The sequence below is a fragment of the Tyto alba genome, unplaced genomic scaffold, assembly GCF_018691265.1.
Source record: "Tyto alba isolate M040663 unplaced genomic scaffold, T.alba_DEE_v4.0 Super-Scaffold_41, whole genome shotgun sequence".
Lineage (NCBI taxonomy): Eukaryota > Metazoa > Chordata > Aves > Strigiformes > Tytonidae > Tyto > Tyto alba.
The window spans coordinates 20,650,568-20,674,715 of NW_024881317.1; the positions used below are offsets into that span (position 1 = coordinate 20,650,568).

General features: G+C 35.4%; 1 protein-coding gene across 2 annotated transcripts in view; it reads right to left on the bottom strand.

The window, feature by feature from the left end:
- The window catches only part of SCAPER (S-phase cyclin A associated protein in the ER), a 168,275-nt gene that overhangs the window by 125,554 nt on the left and 18,573 nt on the right, over positions 1-24,148 (bottom strand). For both annotated transcript variants that reach the window (XM_042803896.1, XM_032990469.2), the window contains exons 5-8: positions 21,760-21,957; positions 9,754-9,854; positions 8,264-8,380; positions 4,805-4,965 (exon numbers count right to left, since the gene is read on the bottom strand). In XM_042803896.1, coding sequence (XP_042659830.1) covers positions 4,805-4,965; positions 8,264-8,380; positions 9,754-9,854; positions 21,760-21,957 — 577 coding nt within the window. The remainder of the gene's footprint in view (positions 1-4,804; positions 4,966-8,263; positions 8,381-9,753; positions 9,855-21,759; positions 21,958-24,148) is intronic.

Sequence of the window (24,148 nt, forward strand, 5' to 3'; positions counted from 1 at the left end):
ACATGTTATTACCCTCTCAGAGACAGTCTTATCTCCAATAATACTGCAGGGAATAGGGTTTTAATTCTGCAGGAATCACAAACAGATTTACTGCAGAAAGCCCCAGGCACACAGGCTGTGTAGAATATAGCCCCTGCATGGTGTGGGACAACAAGGACTGCCTAGGCCCCTTGTATATCACACAGCTGCTCCTACCCCACTGACTTTCATAATTGGTAGGACCACAAAGATTTTGCTGTATATAGCTTATGATAAAATTTGGCCAAGAAATTTCCCTGGTAAGTAATATACAGACAATGAAGAGACTGTTCAGAAAACTGCTGAAACCAACCAAAAAGCCACCACTGCTTTACTGCAGCAGACTTCTGGATTGCGATTCCTTTTGCTTGTCATTTGTGAAAAAATACTGTTGCAAGATTTCACCACTATTTGTTCCAAAAATTGAAGTCAGCTCTTACATAAGGCATCTTTCCTACATTAAAAAGATCAGGAGATATCCTTTAGTAGTAATTTGCTAATATCTACTGGTTAATTCTACCAGAAAAAAAGGTATATAAAATTTTTGCCTGCCTTGCCTAGTTGACTCCTTGTCTCATGGCATATTTCCTAGTACTCTAAAATTATAAAATTAGTCAGAATAAAATTATTCAGAGCACAGCAAAACCATCATCACACTTACTACAGTAAGAATGGATCTTTTACTAAAAGCCATACATGTTCAAATTTTAATTGGTATTTGTTCACTGTCAGATTCATAATTATTACTCAAGACTCATCCAATTATTTTAACAGCACAGAAATAGTTGTGTTTGAAATAATATTGTCTGGTCAATTCTTTAAGTATGAAACAGTTTTTAATGCAAGCATGCATTCAGACTGTTGAAATATTTGGAATCAGCTTAACCATTTTATGGCATCTGACAACTAGCTGTGCACAAAAAGTTACTTTTTCATTATAATTCCCTTATCAGTTCAGTATTTAGGCATTTCCAAGCATGTTTTTAACAAAAAATTTGCAAAGCTAATAAATTTATTAACATTAGATCCCATCTCTTATAATCTGAAGCAAAGCTAATACTCAGTAGGGCATCACCCTTCCTCCTTTCCTTTACTTTTTTCCCCCCTAAGTCTGGAATTCTTTTCATATAGCCCAGTAGCCATCTCCACATGCTAAGTATCACATGCTGGGTTTGATTACTCCCAGAGTTTTGTTAATGAATAATTCATTTGACTACCTTGATCATTCTCTAGTTTCATGTGAACTTCCCTGTCCCTGCTCGCTCTTGTATTACATGGAAGTGACAAGCCATCTGTTATCTTGAGGCCCTCATAGCCACCAGGGCCTTATTCTTTCGAAGGCACTCCATCTGGAAGAACTGGCCAAGCAGCCTTACTGGCAACATCAATAAAATAAATCTAGGCAAGTATGTGCAGAACTCTTAGGAGTTCTACCTCAGGAGATGCATGTCCCTTCTTTAAAATTTACTTGCAAGTAATATACTACCACAGCCTATCTGATCTTCCCCACTCATTACTAAACTTCAGCCCCAATTTTTTTTTGTTTTAAGTCTAAAATGGTATTACTGTATCTGAGAGGCACTTTGGAAAACCATGATTGCTTGAGAATCTGGAAGCAAATCTAGAGACATGAAAACTAAAACACAGTTACATGGCAGAAGACATAAAAACCAAAACAATAAAGTAACAAATTAAAAAAAAAAAACAAAAAAAAAACAAACCAAACTAAACCAAAAAACCCAGAGAAAATGTAGTGGTGCAAGAAGTGGTAAACTTACAACCCATAGGAAGAGATGGTGAGTTAATAGGTTGTTAATTGTCAGACTAGGTTTAATGGTCACTTAAAAATATGAGGGGGGGTAGGGAGGGAAGGCAAGGGGGAGATATAAAAGAAGACAATTAACATAAAATTTTCAACAGAAACTGTGCCTAAGACTTTGACAAACCTATCAGAAATAAATTGTCCTTTGCTGTCTGTGATGACATTCCGGCAATTTGCTGTCAGTATGCAGAAGTTACACATGCTTCCACAAGATCAGGTGCCAGCATGTCTGAGCCCAAACCAGGACAGCTACCTCAGAGGACTGCATGTCCCACAAAATCTGAAGTCTTAGCTACATTACAAAAAACACCTATTCACAACTATGGACAGGAGCAATTAATACAGGAAAGATAATAATGAATAAAACTCGATTTCAAGTGTGGCAAGAGAAAAAAACATTTGATATTTCAGAGAAGTCTGCATGTTCTTGACCGCCCTTTCTCCTAAGTTACATACAAACAATAAAAAATTATTCTAATTGTAAGCATCTACACCAGTCTTAATGCACTCTCTAAACTCATATAATCTATTCCACCTCTTACCACAAGCACCCAGGAATTAATCTCATGCTAGGCTACCGCCTGTGTACTACTGTTACTAAACCAATCTTTTCTGTTGCCATAAACTGTCAGACAATAAGACTAGACTATGTTTCATATTGTAGAAAACACTGAAGCACAAAAGACAAATTTTTTTTTTTCTAAATTCATTAAATTGTTGAGGGTAACAGTAAATTTAATGAGGAAAATGAGATAAGATGATTTAACCTCATTTAATTATGCACCCAGAAAAAAAAAATAACTTAAAAGAAATATCTGGAAAAATAATTTGTTTTCTCTCTCCCTAAGGACTTACTTGATTAAATTTGGAAATTCCATCAACCATGAAACAGATACAGTATCACACCACTCATCCACTTCACAAAATCATTGTGACACCTAGTGATAATGCTGTTGGAAATCACTGGAGAAAAAGTGTTTTAGGGAAATCTTGAAATCTTGCCCCTCTAAACCCCAGCTGGGCTTTAGGGTGGGCAAGAGAGCATTAGGGAGTGGCAGGGGGAACCCCCCCCTCCCACAAGGCCTGAACGTACCTAACAGCTGTGAGTGCATTAGCTGGGGAACAGGCAGAGCAGACGATACACAAGCCTCATATCTGCTTCAATAATGCATGTGAAGAGCCTTTGTGATTCCCTTTGCATAAACTTCACAGATCCTCTTGTGCTCCAATCAGTGAGGCTAATTTGATTTTACCAAAGTGATTCTAGCCTCCATGCAAAGGATAACATGCTCCTAAAGAGAATCTGATTTGTTAAAAACATTACAATTCAGCCATGAGAAAATAACTGAAATTCTCCAATGCCGAATGTCAGAGATAAGAGGTTCTTAAGAATAAACAAAGCCTCTAGAAGGAATGACTGTTATTTCTGAAAATGAAATGTATCATGTCTGAATTGTGTAGTAGATTTGATTTTGAAAATTACTGAACAATTACAGGCCAGTACTACAGGACCTAAGTGGTTTCACTCTTTTTGGAGGTCATCAGCTGCAGGTAACAGCTCATAAAACATAGGGCAACAATGACCCTTAAGCCCTTTAAATGCATTCAACTAACATAAGGATAAGGTCTTTTGTTTTCCTTTTAGCCTCTTAAAAATGTGCTATCCATATGGAAGAACAGATCAGTTTTATTCCCAGTGTAACTAATAAAATTCTCCATATGCACAAGAATCTCTAATACAGGTATATTAACAACAGCTTGAAGTCTGTCACTTTAATATGAGCAATAACCAACAGAAAAAGGTTTGGTTATGAACAGCTTCAACTCCTGGCAAAAACTGAAAGTGGAATTACACCTTCAGTTACAGTGTTAAAAACTCAGCCAAAGTGCTACTGTTCTCTAACCAGCTCAGGGCAACTATATACAGCAGGATATTCCCTCATGCAAACAGCATCAATCAATTCCCATTCAACCATTTTTAGAATATGGTTTTGATTGTTCTTTTCTAAGCGTAAGAATTCACATGCTACTGAACTCACTTATGTTAAATTGCGTGACACTTGGATAAGGTATTTTAGTTCCATAATATACCACAGGCCTCCAAACCACTATACATGACTTCTGCTACATCTAGGTTGAATGTACAACTACCTTAGACTAATAGATGCTCTTCCAGTAATTTTTCTTTTTAAAAGAAAAACAAAAACAACAAAAAAATTATGAATATATATTTTTAAGTGCTTTCAGAATATCAATTTCTACATCCTGCCTGCTGGTTTTGCAGAAAGTCATCTGGGACCACACATGAAAAAAAAATAAATGGAAAAAATGCATCTCTGAAGAAAATCTCAGGGTTCCAGTGTGTGTAAAGAAACTTACTTCATAAATCAAACAGTAAAGTCTTTTCATGTCTACAACTAAACAAATCTCTTCTAGAATAAGAGACCCCTGCATCAATCGTTCTCCAAGAAGAATCTTTACAGAAACAATTCATGACTGAATGTGGTAACTCCTGTCTTCAAAGACAAGACCATCATTACTTCAACACAATTCTAATAATATTGTCTCCCTGGGCACATAAAAGTATCTTGAGCTCTTTTACAGATTCCTGGATATGTATTATTCTTTATAATGTTAAACCATTCCAAATTGCAGTCAGTTAAACTGTCAGCTTGTGACCGAAGGCCTTTTGTTTCTCGGGGTGATGTGTACCGGTATTTTAACAGATCAAATTCTAGTTAGTGGAAATACAGTGGAATGTTACCTACACGTGAAAACACAACTTTGTCTCAAACTTAACTTACAATGTATGGCTGCATTAATCTTTTATCTTGATACCTAATTGAAACATTGTATTTTGCAAAATTAGACTTAATTTTGATTTGAAAATAGGTCATCACACGCTGAACTAACTTCATACCACACATTTTGAGAAAATAACTTAAGCCACTTAAAAAGACTTGCCATTTTTCCGTGATGACTTCTGTGCTGGAGGTGGCAGACAGGTTTGTGTTGTTGCCAGCTCAGGATTGGCAGCTTTAGTTCCATGATTGGCTTTTACCTTATCAGCCCAACTGACACCAGAAGGAGCCAGGCGTGTTGCAGAAATTGTCACTGCAGGGTTCCTAAATGAAAGTCATAGCTCTTTTTAGTGTCTAATCAAATAACAGAACGATTCATTAGAAAAATTAATCAGGACACTCCCTCCTTAATCCTGGCCTTCAATGATTCAGTCTGAGAGCTAGTTCAAAAACCTGGAACCCACTATAAACAACAGGAAAAGCTTATTACAGTAACTCTTCACACAATCTGTCTCCTCTTCTCTCTCTACAGTTTTAAAAAATGAAATTTGTAGTTCTTGAACATTAAAACCTCAGAAGATTTCTCATCAGCAAAATCCCTATAAATTCAACTCATGAAAAAAGTAAATCTAACCAGAGAAACAAGGATTCAGTAATAAATCAGAAGGTGAGGTGGTTTGCCTTGTTTTTTTGTTTCTATTAGGTAACTACATCGATAGCCTATTACATACATATTCCCAACAACAGAAAAGTCAGAATATAGAAAATAGTGCTGCACCTCGAGAAAAATTTCCTAGTGATATTCCTTGGATTTAGTAGACAACAAACTACATTAACAAGAAGCTAAATTAGCAGATTATTTTTTTTTTTAAATGAGTAATGACTGATGAAACATGCAACAATCTAGTGACAGACAAACAGTTCCCACATGAAATATTCTGATACCAAATTCTAAAATCATAGAAATAAACATACGGTGAGTATTTACAGCCAAATGTAACAGCTCTTCTACTGCATCTTCCTAGGTCCAGCCTAACTTCATCAATGAACTATACAGCAGGGGCTGCAACCATCACTAATACAAGGAGTCTAACAAAGCATAAGGGCAGGAAGTCCAAAAAAAGTGCAGGTTTAATTGTACATGTAGGTCACACAAATCCATGACATACTCTGTTTCCAGGTTAGATCCCAAGTCTGTTTCCAAGGCTTATAGCAAAAATCTATATACATTTAAGTGAATACTAGCAAAATCTTTTAAATTGGAAAATGGTAACATTCAAGAAGCACATGTTCAAGAAGTGTCCAATTCTCTTCTGTAAGAAGAGTCATTTTATCTGCAATGATACAACTGATTTCTATTCCAAGCTTTACAACACCAATAAAAACAGTCCAACAGATCCATCTGCCTCATTAGCTAAAGCAAATCCAGGATAAAGGAATGGAGATCTTGCAAGATTCAAACAAATGTGTAGAAAACCCATACACAATTATGCTGTTCACTTATTTTAAGCCCAGTGAGATGTCAATTTGTCATTATTTCCTATTTTTATTAAGTCAGTCATCAAAAAACCCCGTATTAAGAATAACTCCATAAATTATAAAAATGTGGCTGGTTGGTTGGTTTGTTTTTAATAATCCCCCCATTGATCCTATGTGAATGCAATACCATTTCATGTGAGGAAACCAGAAGAGGCCAAGCCCCATACTCTGGCCTCTGATAGTTCCACATAGTCCAGAAAACAGATTATCAGAACTGTGCAGTACAGAATGACTTTTCCTTCACCATACTCTCCAGACTGCAGCAATTTACACTGAAAAGTTGTAATTTATTAAACATATCTCGTGTTTACTAACCAAACATGGACTTTAATCTTCATGATATTAATTTCTCAGGTCATTTATGCTTTTGGCATCCAAAGCATCGCATAATAACTACATACCAAGTCCTTAAAAATAATTCCATCATTTTAAGCTTGGTGTTTGATCATCTCAATTAGTACTGCCAATTCCTTTTCATGAAAAATAATGAACAAAATTTTCCTACTTATCTTCTCTGTAAGTGATTTTATTTATCATACCCTTCTTGTTATCTCTTCTCCAAATTCTTGTCTTTTTGCATCAATACTGTTGAATACTTCTTACTGCTCCTGTTCCCAGTTTCTATACTTCTATTATTTCTACACTGCTTTGGGGAACAGATGAAGATGACCAAAGGTACGAGTCATTCACTAGGAATTTCTACAGTGGTACAGCACCTTCTCTTCTGTCCTCTAAATCTTCCCTAATAATTCCTAGCATTCTGTCAAAGATTTTCACAGTATCAAGTATGATGTCTAAACCCTTATTTTTTTTCCTATTTTCTCAAACACACACAAAACACTGTAGTTGTCTGGCGTTGCCTTGCTTTGAAACACACAAGCAAACTGAGACAGAGGAAAAATTTTGTATATCTGAAGAACAGAAAACTCATCTTGTTATTAGCTGCTTTAACACACACAGTTGCTAATCACCTCCCTGTGATGGTGAATAAAACAGCTCCAGCAACAATAGCAACATGTAATTACATACAAAAAAAGGCTTAGCTGAAAGACATTGTTATGCTGAGCTGTTGTGTTCTAATAAAAATAAGAGCACTGATTTCCACCAGATTCTAATTTTTCATTTGACTACTAGTGCACATTTTCTCCTCATGCATTCTCTTCATGCATTTAATTTAAGCAGACACCTCTCAAATGTTGTTAGGTAGGTATCAACACATAGATCCACAAAGAGACTAGCACCACTGGAGCAATTTTTCCATCAAACACACTTTGTAGTATTTTTGCAAAAATATTCGATATTCAAAATTTAAGAGAGCTCAATATTCAGAGATAGTGACCAAATATTCTAGTATTACATCTCTGCTGAGGACATTGTAACCACTTATGAAACAGTGTACTATGTGCTCCAGATCCCAACAAACCTGAACGAACTGAAAAACACACCCTGAGAAAGATTCATGTTGGACATGTACCTGCTCTCCAGAACTGAAAAAGCACCTGACAGAGCTGCTCTAAGCTGGTGTTTATGCACATTTTTGTTGAACTGCTTTCAAACAGTCATTTTCACTTTAACAAGTACAAGATGCTTTATTGTAGTATAAAATATGCTCTATATTTAAGCTAGTATCAGTTTTGCTCTTCATCAGAATCATAATAATCTCACTTTGCATTCTCTCTTTTTGACCTATATTTACTTTTGCACACTCAGCTGGCCATTTGCAGTACATACACTGGCAATTTTAAAATGCCAATAACAGACATTTTGACCTTTGTTTTTTAGTGGGAAGAGAATATTAAACAGATAATGTGAAATACATGAATTGTATTTTATCTTCAGGTCTTTGGAATGACCAGTAATTAAATATATAATTAAGTAAAAAATTAAGTCCTTAATAGGATTTTCTTTTACAGTCCATGTGCTTTTCTTTCATTAATGCAAATAACTGCGTATATGACACAATAAACAGCAAAACAATATATTGATTAGTATATAGAAATAGCATATTCATGAACCCTGCTTCAAATGAATCCTTATTTTAGCTTTAATACAGCTTTAATAAACTTATGATCTGGTTTCATACCCAAAATTTAAACTTCTTCGAGCATTTGATGTCACACTAATTCTATCTGTTGATGGGCTTGGAATCACATGGCGTCCTGGAGACATTTTCTTTACCTCCCAGGCTAATGAAGTAGGTCTGCAAATTCAGGAAATAAAAGTTTAAAAATAAAACTCACAGTAACTGTTCCTCTATCACCTTAAAGGAAAACCAACACTGACAAATGCTATAAAGTATTAATGAATACTGATGAATTTAATCATACAGCTTAGCATATATTTCTACACCAACTCCAAACCATATTAGCCAGACCCGTATCAAAAATAATTCATACTCCCAAGACTACAATGCTTATTTTAAATGTCAGTGTAAGATCGAACATGAAACCAAGCAGTTAAAAGGAAAGGATCAGGGATAAGACTGGAAATATCCTCTAGTTCTACTGACAGTAGCACATAAAAGGCCACAACCATTTAAGGTACCTTACATTCTCCTATCCTGGGTAACACAGCATTTAATACAGTTTAAATGCTGCTTTGGTTAACATAGGCATCAAGTATCTCCAGTACGTAAAAAAATTTAGAATTAACCCAATATATCATCATCCACCCCTTCTACTATACTACTAGCATACCTAACTGTCAGCAATAACATTTACTGATAAATGTGTACTTGTAAAGATAACTGAACAGGTTGACTTAAGTTAACTGCCACTAACACAAAATGTTCTCATCCAAACAGACATAGCTTGAGGCGGAAACCTGGGTAGCAGTTTCATTATGCATCTCATTGAAGCTGGTATTATTTTCTTTTTTTATTTTAAGTCTTGCTCCTGAAGCTATCTGATTACATGAAAATTACAACTGGCAATTAAAAAAAAAAAAAAAAAAAAAATCAAACTTGAAGACCCCAGTGCTGGCGAAGACAGATTCAGAAAAGCACTTACATGGATTATTTTTAACTGGTTCCAGTACTACTAGCAGGATTAACAATCTATAATCAATGAATAAAACCACTGTCACATTTGGTCTTCTTTTTTGTCTCTCCCTAGGCAGATAAGTGATTGAACTCACTACCTAATAAAGGAAAATGGAAGAACCAGAGTGTATCACTCAACACTTAGTACAGATCTCCCATCTTCTACAAGCACAAATTATACCAGTAAAACCATACTTCTCATTTACCCTTCAAAGTTAAAACTTATGTACCAAGGCACAAATTGTTATGATGTAATCACTTTTATCTTTCTGATACTATACCTCCAAACCTTTTGCCATTTCCAGCACAGCTGTTCACTGATAACACTACCAGGGAGGATAAAATCCCCTCTATGTCCTCACACCTATTCTGTCCAAAGGAAAAATTTCCTTCCTGATCCCCCAAAGCAAATATTAAAATTGGTTCTATTTGCTGAATCTGGGCTACAAAATGAAGTTTTCTGTGAGACAGTAATTGGATGTAGATTAAAAAAAAAAAAAAAAAAAAAAAAACAACAACATAAATCTAATTACCTGCTTTGAGCATCAGCTTTTTCTAACTTCTCCTGTAGCTGTATCCAGTCAATCAATGCTTTGAAGTCCCTTACATAGTTATCAAGCATCATCAGGACTTCCTGAAAAGCAACCATTACATTAACCTTTGTATTTATAAAACAATCCTCCAGACCCAATACAGGAACTGAAAAGAAAGTAGGAAGTTTACTAGTCTGTAACACTCTCATAACAAAACAAACAAACAAAAGAAAACAAACAAGAAAACCCCTGAAAACAAAAAAGCCCAGGCAATTAAGACTTTAATGTGAACTAACATTAAAACAATTGTCCTATCAAAAAACATGGACATTTTGTAAGATCTCTGTGAGCACCAATTTCTAAGGACAAAATAGCAAAATTTGGCAAGAAAATTATTTCTAACATATGTAAGTATCATTGTTTCAGGATTTATCAGAGTTGTTATCTTTTAAAATATGCTGGACATACTTCATCAAATAAGCAAAACTGTCTGTAAAACCTGATACACCTGTGGGAGACTAAAAATGTCACGATTAATCCATTTGTGAAGTAAAAATACGCCAAGCTACACAGAGGCAACTGCATCAGACAGAGGGAATTCCTTCTGGAGAGTCCTGGGATCGTCGCATTAGAAAAAAAGAGTCCTTATGCCTCTGAAGTTCAGCAAACCGTATCCTGTTCCTATGGAATTTCAAGTGTGCAGAACTTTCAAATGATGTCTGCTTGTACACATCCAAACTCATGACAGACATTCTACCATCACATGAGATTAACAACACTATTGTAAGAATAAAGCAGTTTGTCATCAAAAATACTCTCATGGTGATATTCTGAGAGGCAAAAAGGGAAAGACTGCAGCATTACACTTGGTTTATAAAATCATGTTTGACATAAACTTACTGAGAAATAAATACGATAAACTGCAGGATACCAAGTTTACATTCTCTTCTCTGATTAGCACACCTTAACAAGTGAAAAAAAGTCACTAATTGCACATGCCTGTCTATGGAGTAATTACATGTCCAGAATTTACAATTCCAATACCCAGATTATACTTCTTGACCACTACAAGCCAACTAATTTTTTACCATATTAAAAATTACTTTTGAACAGAACTGAGTTACTGAGGAATTTATGCATTTTTAGGTGAATTAATCACTGAAAACTGTAGTCATGAACATATTTTATGGCTTGAAAGATTTATACATTACCATAAAATAACACAACTGGGAGGGATCTAAAGAACAATCTAGTCCATCCCATAATTCCTGGGTACAGTTAAACATATCCTGTCAGAAATTATCTGGGTGTGCTGAAGTTTTATTCAAACTATTGCAAAATCTTGATTAAGAAGTTAGAATCTTGTACACTATGTGTCAGTCTCTAACAAATAAAATTAACTGTTATGAGAAGACATATAAAATTAACTTGACCTCACACTATATCAAGAAGAAATTAATAGATAAAATGCTATTAGTGGGGAACAAGAAGACTTGTTTCTGACAAAAATGTCCTTAACTTTCAGGAATTATCGACTCTACTGTTTCCAGTTTGGTCAAACATACCAGTGTAGTAACTATAGGAAGGTCAGATTACATACAGAAACAATAAAAAATTAAAAGGTAAACTGGGATCCCCCAGTCTTTACTCAGACAATACTGCCATTTTTTTCACAGCAAAGCAGAGCAAAAGACCGTATTAAACTCTTAGCTTTGTTCCCTGAGCAATCTATAGTTATTTACTGTCTCTGGTAGAGAAAGGAGCAATTCTTTCCTATGCAGAAAGCTTGGAAATCACTTATATTCCACATATAAAATCAAAAATCATTTATTGATTGTGACAAAAAACACACAGACCATCACAGCCAACGGGCATAAGACACCTTCTCAGCAGAGTCGATTATCACCCAACAAAGCATATTAATGCATTTCTAAAGGAGATTCGAGATCATGCCAATCAGAAATAGAAGCTTTCACAACTACTCTTTCAAAGACAAGAAAAATGTATACTGCAGTCTGTGATGACAACATGTTGAAAATAATAAAAATCCATAAATGAATCTTGATTTGTATGAAAACTTACGTCAACTTCACACACAGAGTTTAAAATATAGACATAATTTTATGGTATAAGGAAAAACATTAATGACAAACTGTTGCTGTTTTGCAAATTATTTACTATATCAGAGTCATTCGTGCTGGTATTAAGAGAAATTTTCTGCTCAAAGCAAATAATTATTACTTAGAAATACTTTGGGAACAATTACAAATGAAAATGGATTGATTCTTAAGTATATAACTACAAATTTTAACAGTAAAGCTTTTAACACTGAAAACAGTAAACACATTCTACTGCAGTACAGGTAAACCAAAAATGCACGTTTTTGTAACATCACTTACCATCCATCTTTACTTTTTATTGTCCTTTTACTAAAGAAAGGATCTCTAATGTATACAAAATGAATTTTCATATAAAATTTTATGGATGGTTATTCATTTTGTTTAACACAAATGCAAGCTCGAATCCAGCTTCGGCTTTCACATAAGTATCCTTTTAACTAGTAGATATGACAGATACAGAGCATATGCTGGTTGTTGTAAGAGAAAAGTCACAAGAAAGTCAAACACAAGGGAAATCAAACAGAATACCACTGCTGATGTAAAAGTTGCTCTTTGTTTTGAAATACTCCACAAAAAAGCTAACAAAAATCTTTCTTACAAGGCTGTTGGTTTACAGCACCAAAATGATTCTTAAGTAAAGTCTGGTACAAGAAATGAACAAGTCAAGTATTTTAGCCAGTTCTTTTTTCAGGTTCACTAATAAAATTTCAGCTTTCTAATTCAATTCATGTCCATTTAGGCTAACCCATACTAAGTTGTCCTGACTGTTACTAACAATAAGAGCATAGAAAGCAAAATTTAATTCTGAATCATTTACTTTTCAAGTCTGCCATTGAGATATTCCTCCCTGCCCCCCCCCCAAAAGAAAAAAAGACTAAATCTGAATATATAGTTCTGAAGTTAGTTGGGACAGGAAGAAAATACAATAAATGGCTTAACCTATTTTAAGGAATGTTTAGCTACACGTTATCAGAAATGATCAGAGCAGAACCATGCAGCTGTAACCCGAGTCATGTTTTACGAACAAGGGAATACAAACAAGACAAGCAGCTGGAGCGGCCCCATATTCACTGATGCACATCTTTCTCCCTAAAGCTATGAGGGCCATTTTGTCAAGCAGGATGAAGCAGAACAAAAGTGGCTCTGAAAGCGCCGTTACAGGCATCCAGATAACTACATATAGATGTACAGCTAAAATTACCAATTAGTTTACCAATTGGCTGCAACGGATTCGATTGGTTTGTAATTAATTCTAGTTACTGGCGCATACAGCAGGACGGTTGGCGCCATCCCTTTGTCCTACTGACACACAATACTGGCGTGCAGGGCTCTGGGGTCTTGGACATCAATACAGCTCTCTAGCTCACCTACGGTACCGAGTGTAGCAGATATACCCTGTGGTGCTGAAGCAGTGGAAACTTGTACCACTTGAGAAGGTGCTGACAAAAAGGAACCTTTATGGGGTAGACTACGGCTGCACTAGAGTCAAAACAATTTTAAATCCCATTATTTTTCAAGGTCATATCCATCCCATACGATTTTTAAAGAGCCAGTTCAAACTAAAAAAGCAAGCAATCCTGTTAAAAAACAACACTTAAAGGAAAATCCGTGACATAAAACTAAAGCCACTCACAATACGGCTCCTGTTTCTTTCTCCGCTCTGTTCAATTCTCTGATCAATAGTCCCGTATGTCAAAAAGCTCTTTTAGTGCTTTTCTTTCTTTTCTCCAGCTCTCCGTCATTACCTTGGTTTCTTGTATTTATCCTGAAGTTGTACTTCTAGTCTCTTCAATTGGGTGATCATATCAATTACTTTGCAATCAACAAGGATCTCTATTGTATGGAGTAGCTACATCAGAATAATCCTATATTCCCGAATCAGGACAATCTTGACTTGGGTCCTAGATAGGCCTATTACAATGCTTAAAAACAGAAGTTCACTTTGTTTGGAAATCCCACAACGACTTATAAAACATTGTCTTCATTTACTCTCTCAGTCTCAAAGAAGAAGGAGAACAGGAAAGCATGAAAGATTGTAGGATTTTAAGTTTACTATAATTTAAAACTGAATTTTTTATCTTGTCAGTTTTTAAACTGAAACTTTCAACCAGCTGTTTTAATCAATTATAAAAGTTTAAAAACAGTAGAATGCATGTCAGAGAAATTAATTCAGTCACCACATCTGTACTTTAGCTTATTCTCAAGGCTAGAAATGTGTGTTTTATTTTACAAACTATGCATACTTTGTACTGTTTCATTATCTATACCAAATATTTTAATTATGTATTTATCAAAATAAACTCCATTTTCTTGTAGTGGAGTATATTATTAGCAGGCAACTGAAGTTCCTCGTTTCTTTCTTTAGGTCTATGTGTTTAAGGTTAATCAGGTGTTTCAGTAATTTGACATAAAAATTGCTTCAAAGAAATTCCTTGTAGCCTTTTTCATGCAGTTGAATTACAAACACTTAAAACCAGCTCTGGGGTGAGGTTAAACAAAGATTGCCAAAGTGGTTCTTACAGCTTTGGGAGAGGATGAAAGGAAGCAGCTCCTCTAGCCAAAGGACTCTCATTATACCAACCTGGGTACATGGTAGATAATATTTAGGGAAAAAAACAAAACAAAACATAAAAAGACTTAAAACAGATGCAGAGAGGAGAAAAATGGAGTAATTTTCCAGTAACTACAATTCTTCCAAATGGTGTGCCTTTTTAAATGCTCTCACACTAGCCTTGAAGAAGCTACTAAGCAGCAAACTCTAGAAGCTGCAGGAACACATGGCCTCCTAGGTCTGAACACATCTGGCCTCAGTCTGGTCCTGATCCACCTAAAACATGACAGACGTAATCCACTATCTGCCAAAGACGTGCTCCCAAGCAGTGTAACTGTTACCAAAGTAAATTTTCTCTGAAAGAATGAATGTAGCCATCAGCGGACATGTGCAGGGATTTAATCACACAATTTATTTACACCAAAAAAAAAAAACAAAAAACCAAACCAACAAACATATATATATATATATATATATATATATATATATATGCAAAGGATGGCAAAGCAGTAATAGATTATCCAGACTGCTAGCTAGAAGAAATGCCAGCTTTCCAGTATCTATCTGGCTTTTTGGAATAGATTACCATTCTGAAAGATCTCATCCATTTCCACCTCTGAGACTGAATGCCCAATCATTACCCCATTTTCCTGTCCCATTGTTGACTCAGAAGATGACAACAGTGAAAATGTAAAGGTCCAAAAAGAGGCAGGAGGAATGCTCACAAAAGAAATTTTCATTTGGCACTGACTGCTATAGTATGGCCACAAGGTATTTATTTACAAAGAGACATAAACATACTCTTCCTAAATATCTCCAAAATCAGAAATAGATGTGTTTTTTCATAACTGAGAGGTAACTGGCAGCCTAGCACACTTCGGACATACTCCAACCGCAGAATTAGACCTCCTCAAACAATTTCAATAATAGGCCATAAAACCCTATTCATCTGAAAGACTGTCTTGTGAGAAAGACAGAAAAATAATTATAAATGTTCCTAATATTTGCTTAGGCTTTCAGGGAAACTCCTGATCACCTTGGTTTTACTGAATAAAAAGAAAATAGATTCAATCATACAGAATATATTTCATTCCATGCCGACATTCTCTTTCTAACTGGAAATGTTCTAGAGGTTCAAAGGATAAAGACATCAGACAACAAGGTATTAAGTTAATGGTCAAAATGGGTTACAAAATTGATAGAAATACACTTAATAGACGACTCTAGTGGGACATAATTAGCAATTAGAAGAATTTAGGTGTAAAAAGCAAAAGATGCTGAATAAACTTTAATTAAAACACACAGATTTTGAAGTTTGGGTTGTTTTAGGTGGGGTATTTTTAATTCCTTTGGAAAGCCAAGATTTTTTTCACCCAGAGACCCAGAGGAATCCAGGACACTGGAACAAGAATAATGTACCTAAACAGAATACTTAGAGTCCTGAGTTGAAGAAATAAATTACTTCATAATCCTTCTTGGGATACCTTTCTTGGGGTTTGTAGTATTACAGGGAAAGAAGTGAAGTTCACATATAACAAATTATCTCTCTCAAAAAGCCTTAAGTATCAAAACCTGATTCTGTTTTTTTTCCTCCCTGGAACCAGGTACTTTTCACATTTGTAAAACTGAAAAGTATGGGAAGAAAAAATAAAATCAAAACTTATCCTCCAAAAAAGTAAAATGGACAGAGTTGGCTCTTATCATTGGAAATAGGATCAAGATCCTGTTTGGATCAACTTGATCATTATCCTGCATTATTGCAGAATTCCTTTTGACTGAAGTTAGGAAAACTTTGTTTTTCCTATGTTCAGGTCTAACACATTTAGAAAGTTTTATTTTCTTGGCTGTCTTAAAAGCCAGTAATCAACCTGAATGACCATGGATCTCAGTCTGCATGCAAAGGTTGAAATCATTGGAATTAGCGTACTCGGGACCAAAAGCAGCCCTCACAAGAGATGCTGATGAATTAAGTTCCTCTCCCCCTTCTGGGAAGCCTTCAATCAACTCCAGCTCTCTCACAGGCATCACCCTGATTGAAATGCCTTAACTGAAGTTGTTTCTTTCGCATAATAACATCATGCAACATGTCAAATCTTTTAAGGGAAAGGCTTTACCCACCTCTTCAGAGTATCTTGCACTTACAAGAATCAGAACAGAATTTCATTGCTGAATTTTCCATTTTGTAAGAGGGAATAAGGCCTCAGGTAGAATTAAACTGTTTTTACTGAACTATATTCAAGGTAGACTGATTTAAGAATTTATCTGTAAGCCTTAGAAGCACAAACTACCCTTGCCAAAACCCTATAGAAATGTACCAAGAAATAATGCTAGGTGGAAAGACAAAGGTTTGTACAAGCATTAAGTAATGCTAAGCAGCTACTTAAAAAGAATATAGAGCTAAATTTTGACATAATAAAATTCAGCTTTTTTGAAAGGAAGAAAAAAACAGCTGAAGCCATTAATTCATCCTATGAGGGAAAAACTCCAACAATTAAACCTGAAGTAGTTTGAGATTCTTCTAGACTTACTGTACCCTCAGCTGCTGGATCTTGGTGATCAAACTCTATCAATAAGAGTTCTATATAAGTGTGTGGTGTGGTGTTTTTTTTTTTTTAATATATATACAAACTCAGTTGCTAAGACACCTGAGAAATAGCAACAGAAGATACATCTCCACTGAATTGACCAAAACTGACTAGAGAGTCTGCCTTCCACCATCTACAAATAATTTTGGGCTTAATTCCTCTTAGCATACAGAAAGAGATTTAAAGGCATTACTATTTCTTTTCTGCCTAAGCTTGCCACCCAAACCTAGAAAATAGTAGGTAACAAAATATTCATATAACCATTAGACACACAGAAACCTTGCTGATGTATAGAATATCCATAGAATTTGCATTTTGAAATGCTGAAGGTTATAGTAAAACTTATTAGAATATACCTATCACTATTGCATAAACTGACCTATATACAGCAAGATGATGCTTACAATTGAGAACTCTTTATTTTAGAAATAATTCAACCATCTTCATTAAATCTTTATATACAAAGCACCAAAGCCATATATATGTGTATCTATACATGATTTGAGAGTTCTCAATTCCAAATCAATAACTAAATACCAACTTCAGCAGTGCCCAAAGCTGAGAGAAAATATACACAACCACCGATCCTCTTACACATTTCCACTGTTTGTATCCCTACCACAACCCTTTCGTCTGCAGTTTCAACCACAACCAGCCACTAGAGCCCTTTCCGATTTGGGAGCATCAAACGTTATCTTCAGTGACAACGTAATCAATAAAACTATACCAACTTGTAAGAATACAAGAGAACAAAAGGCACAAAACAAATTAAAACCCCCACTTTTACACCAGGTTAATTTGAAGCTTTTCAATGCCCAAAGTTGTCACATTTCATTTTTACACAGGTCTTCTTTTTAGACAATCTTTATACAACTAAAATATTTACACAGAACAGCAAATGCCCATTTGACCAAGACATAAGTTTGAGGAGATATCGCTTCAAAAGTTGAAATTAAGAAAGTTTTTGATAACATGGATTTATCTCAATAAAAGGGATTTTTCAGAATCCCATTTAAAACAAAAAAACGAAGGAAAAGTTAATAGTTGAACCATTTTGGTTCCTTATTTAATATTGTTTCCCACATATGTCCATTAGCAAAAATCAAAATGGTACTTCATGAAAAAAGCTAACAAGACATTCTGTCAATTGAGTTTGAAAAATAAACATGGCAATACGGAATTCTCATTTATCAAAATCCTCTCAATTATTTAGATATAGCAGAAATACATTAATCCATTTTCAACTGAGCTGATGGGTCTGTTGGTATCTCCAATAACATTTTAACGACTAGATACTTTTCTATGTAGTATAAAAAGTTTGCAAAAAGAACATAAGTGAAGCTAATCCATTCTCATTTTTAGCTTGAGCTTTAGTAAAAGTTTATTATAAATGTAATTTTCATCTTAAAATTAAAATATTCAGAACACCAGTGCTGTCATACATAATAATGGAAAAAGCATAAGAATTAGCTGAACTCCTCCTGTCCAAAGAGGGAAAAAAAATTTTAAAAAGCCAACAACAAACAAACAAACCCCCCACAACAAACTACCAAGCAAAAAAAGCCAAAGTGGTTCTGCAAACTGGATCTAGTGAAGCCTGTTTTCCCATGATCTTCTTACTGGTCTCTCTGGTTCCAGAAATGACATAATGACATGCACTTCATTCTCATTTAATAAGCAAAAAACCCCCCAGCAAAAAAAAAAAACCACACACACAATCCCTCTTCCCTCCATTGGTACATTCATGTTCTCTTGTTCTCTCCCTGAATTCCCTGGTGCCTAACAAAGATTGAGTGGCAGTTTTTTCTGCAATGTGATCCTTAACATGATGTCTTCTTCCAATCTAGGCACCTACTCTCACGAAATCTATAATGACTAAATTAATTTATATTGGTCTACTGATATTAAAAGTTATGGCAGGGATGACAGAAAATCATGGCTATACAAGGACAGACAAGACACGTGGTATAATTGCATTACACCTGGCCTCCCTGGCCTCCTCAGTCCAAAAGCCTAAAAGGATTAGACACATTACAGATTCTTTTCCTGCCAATGAAGCTTAACATATTTTACCATACCACATCTCCATTACTGGTATCCTATTGATGATAGCAGAGTTAGGGAGACACCTCATTAGACCACGCAAAGTTCACATGATGCCTCATGTTATGCCATTAGTCCCATATGCCTCATTCAGAGGCATAAAATCACTTTGCATCCTCCCAATCCTGCACATTCAAGCAGTTGGAGCTGCCCCTGGAGTAACACGCAGACCTTGCCACAGCCACCTTTTCTGCAACATTGTCCACCCATGCTGACACAACACAGGGCATCTAGATTCTGTTCACTGCTTTAACATTTTCAAGTCGCAAGAAAAAGCACCACCAGAGATGTTGCAAGATATGACAAAGCACAATCAGAACAGTCAATACAAAGTATGAAACTTGGCGCTCAGGAGTAACGTGATAGTAAAATATGTAGGACTACCAAAGCCAAGGCAATAAAACAAGTAACTGTTTTAGGTAAGTAAATGATGATTATTTACCTGAACTGAGTCACACATGGACAAACTGTAATCATCAAACTAACAACTGAGTTAAGCTATTTTAAGGCAGGACACAGGCCTTCTACTAAGCTACATGAATTCTTCAAACAATGTCACATGAGTTGTTCTCAATAATTACCATTTGCCAAGTGAACTCTGAGACTAGATCAAGATTTTATCAACTCCCAAAAGTTTGAGATACTACAGTAAACGTTTACTACATGAAAAATAAGAAAGCTGCACTTGTACAAGGTATTTTCAGTTGATGGAGGACACCAAGCACTGGCTTTTCAGGATCAGAGGTGAAGAAGTCATGCAGTTTCCACAAGGATCCACTGTTTGTTATCACTAATATTCCATCCAAAATTAAAACATACCTCCACACTAATGATGAGATTGATCACTCCCTAGCTGAAGCCTATGCATGTAGTACCAAAAATGTTATATGCTTGTGTATTAAGAGCTATGTAAAGCACTCACTTCAAAAGAGAGCAGTGAAGATACCCTGCTGGAAGTGATTGGCTAGGACACATTGACAACTCCACCTCTGTTAGAAACTGGACTGTATCTGCCAACAGTAATCACCCCAAAACAAAAAATTACCATCAATAGAATTGACAGAAGTGAAACATTATTAGCAAAAATAATTTGCAATATTCAACAGTTTTATACTTCATAGTTTAACAGAAATTTTAGTAATTTATCAAAAGAGTAATCATCATCATTTAACAGTAAACTTTAAAAGAAAATCTCACAAACAAAAGACCATGGCACAAATGCATATTCCAGCTACTCAGGTAAGGCACCTTTTTGTGCTGAGATTACGATCATTTAAAAGGTAAAAGCAATAAGTTTTACAACACATGACACTGGACTCCCCTGTTTACTCATTTTTGCTTTTTCCATCTCTGTTTTGCAAACAAGTAACCTGATACGCAGAGATACATACATCATTGTCAAGCATCTACTGAAATGAAGACTCTTCATTTAGGCTATGTAATATCTCCATCCGAGAACAGATCGAGTAGCACAATTAAAATGCTGAATGATATCTAACCCTAAAAATATGTGATAATGATACAAATACGCTTCTGTTCTTCCAGTCACAAAAGTTTAAAACGGTAATCTAATTACAATGCAAGGCTGACTGGTTTTCTTAAACCAAAAAATTCTCCAGAGAAGTTTCCTGAGCAGGAAGACAGTTCAGTAACAAAATGTTAAATCGTGTTAGACCAACCAGCAATTTGGAAGCCTCTAGCTACTGTTTAGTTTTCAAACCTGCTTTCAATGAAATGTATTTGTACGCTAATCTCAAAGTCAATTTGGCCGTGTCTGATTACAGCAAAGAACTAGATGCATATGATAAGAAAAAAGTTTACTTAAATTGATATATGTAATTTTTTACTGTGATTAGATAATCATTTCCAGAATGTGTTGAGTTTCCAGTCATGTTTCACATGGAAACGAAAGTCGTATCTTCAGCATTACTTTTATAACGTATTCTTCTGGCTTCTCTTAATGCTTGTCATACATTCAGTTTCTAAAGAATGAGTGATTTTTATTAAATGACAGTGGTCTTTCTACAGATCTACTAGAAAATCATCACAAAATATAAAACAGATGAACATACTATTACAAACCCAGGTTATTCGAAATTAGGAAGCACACCTTACAGTGACATCCCAACCAGACATGTGTTACGCTTGACCACCAATCACTTTCTTAACACCACAGAGAGAATTAGAAGAGTGATAACCATCACTGCAAAAAGGGAGCAATGTATAATTAAGCCATTTAACAGGAATCAAACAAATGTGAAAAGGGCTGAATCACAACAGTGCCACCTACAGTAAAGAACATTACAAGGGGAAAAAAAAAAAAAAAATCCGTCTTCAGTCAGAAATTTAACAAAATCAGAACTCAATAAGCAAAAACTGATTTAATCAAAAAACTGAGATCTAATAACATTATGTACATCACGACAGGTTTTATATGCTTCAAAAATTAGTCACTGCCTAAGATGAAAGCATCTTCTTAAATCTGAATAGATATCCCATCAGTTTTCCTATTTACAAACCTTCACTAAATACAAATCAAAAAGTAATGTTTCTGAAGCTCTAATTCCTTATTTGGCTTTTTTGTAAAGTATAAAAAGAGCCTGGTAAGAGCCATGTGACAACAGGCAAAGAACAGCTGAAAACTTACCTTGCATTCTACTACACTCTGATCCGATTCACATGTAACATAGATTTCATCAACTGCCCGTCGGAGATTGTCAAAAAGAAATGCCCAGTATCGAGCCCGCAGATCAACTTTTCGAGGCTGCCTTGTTTTTGTTGGGCTTTTGTCAAAGTTTTTATCTCCAGCTGCTGCTGATGTTAATTTACAGTCTATGCTAGTGCTCTGAAAAAACAAGATAAAACAGCAAAGGAAAACAACAAACATAAGTACGGTAAGGGGTTGGGTTTCTGTGAAACACACATTTTTTCAACTTATTCAAACATTTGTAAACAAGAAATTTTTTGCTGAAGAAGACTATACCATCCCACCAACTCGAGCTTTTTAAAACACACTTTCTTATTTTATATATTAGGCAGCAGCTATGTAGAATTAGATTCTGTTTCTTTGACATTTATAACACTCACATTGCACAACAGTACAAGATATTCTGCCTCTTAGCACATTGAAAAGTTGTATTTTCTAATTACATACCCTGTATTACAGACAAGTAGGTGCATCCAGAGATGAAAATAATATTTTACTAATAATCATACCAGCAATATTCCACCACAGTTAAATTCTATTACCAAGACATTACATAAGACTTTATCGGTTTTAAACCCTCATTCTAATATAAAAGCATTAACGTCAGAGAAATGCTGATGTGGCTAGCACTTTGATCGATAGGTTATGGCTACACTGCAGAGGAGATGCCAGCAAGCACTGCATTAGCTACAAAAGGAAGCTTTCACACTTTGGAAGGCTACTTGTACTAAGATTTCCACTCACCATATTGTTAACATTGCAAGCTCAATTCAACCCAATGTAAGTGCTGTGCCAATGAATCAAGTTGTTCCTACTTACACCAAGTCTGCAAATGTCTTCATGCTGTTTTAAGCTGTAATTTAACAGCTTTAACTACAACAGATCTGTTTTGATTTTTAGTGTTAACATGCAGACTAACTGATCTAGTACTGCTTTGCTGCACAGATGCGAAGGACTGCCAATATGCTAGATGTGATGGAAGCAGAAGGAAAAGATCCAACTGTCTTCACAAATGCTGGCACAGACAGGAATCGCTACGTACCTACTTGGAAGGAGTTACGCCACCTCAGTGTTATGTATATATTGACCTTGTGTGCTCAGCTTAGCCACTCATGTGGGGATATGTCTCCTTGACAGAGATAGACTGTCACTCATCTGCACAGGATATTCCAGAGGATTCTGAATCACACCCATTTGTCTGAAAATATCAAATCAGCACTTGGCCCCATGACACTGTCCTTATTAAAGCTGAAATTCTCTGCCACAGAAAAAAAAAAAAAAAAAAAAACCAAAAACAAAAAACAAACAAAAAAAAAATCCTGCTACCATGCCAGATTTCTATAAGGTTCTGCATTCCATAGTAGCCAGGTAGATAAGCACCTCCAGTAAACCCAAAGAGATGCCCAGCTGTGTTTCATTGTGTGATGGAGGTATTAGCTACATGCTACAATAGTCTGGTTTTTTGTTTTGTTTTTTCATTAATCCATTCATTTTAATAGCACCTTTAATGCAGTTTTGATGCACTGGTCCACTGTGGCACAGATCACCAGAAAATCAATTCTTACTGGAGTGCACTTGTAGTGATTACCGCAAAATTCCATTCTAAAAGCTCTACTTTTGGTGACTGAATAAAACCAATCAAAACCAGCACTGCATAAGCTGGTACAGAGAGTTTATAATTAGAATATGTAATCGCTAACTAGAAATACTGTAAATAGCAAAACAATAGACTGGGATTCTAGCCTTTTTGTCCCCTGTGTAAAAAGCTGGGAAACATTATGGCTTTGTGCCTAAAGAGAAATTTAATGGCAGGTAAATTTATACTTGGAGACAGAGAACCCTTATAGAAAAGTAATTTTAGACCACAGGCAGCATCAGGTAACCAGGATTGCAGCATAGTTTTGGATAGGCTTATCAATTAAAGCACTTTTAAGGAAGAGTTCTAATAATATTTTTAAGATGAAATATGTAGAATAGAGACCCAAAGATTGTACAAAGTCTAGAGAAAATCCTCCTCGTTCTCCTTAAAAGGATCTTTGTTTTTTGTGGATCCTTACCTAAATCCAGTAAATTGTGCCTAACCTACAAAAAGTTCCCTGCATGTGTAGGATACATGTAAATTAACTCGTATTTCTCATGCTCAAATTACAGCATGGGAAAGCAGGCAATAACCAAATGACTTTTCAATCACTGTATTAAGAATATAAATGCCTTTCTTCCTTACATTTTAGGGGGCTTATTTGATAAATTTACACCATAAACACAGCTTCCCATTACAAGAGAACTGAGCCCTAACATGAAGATAAAATCTGCAAAACGGTTTAGTAAA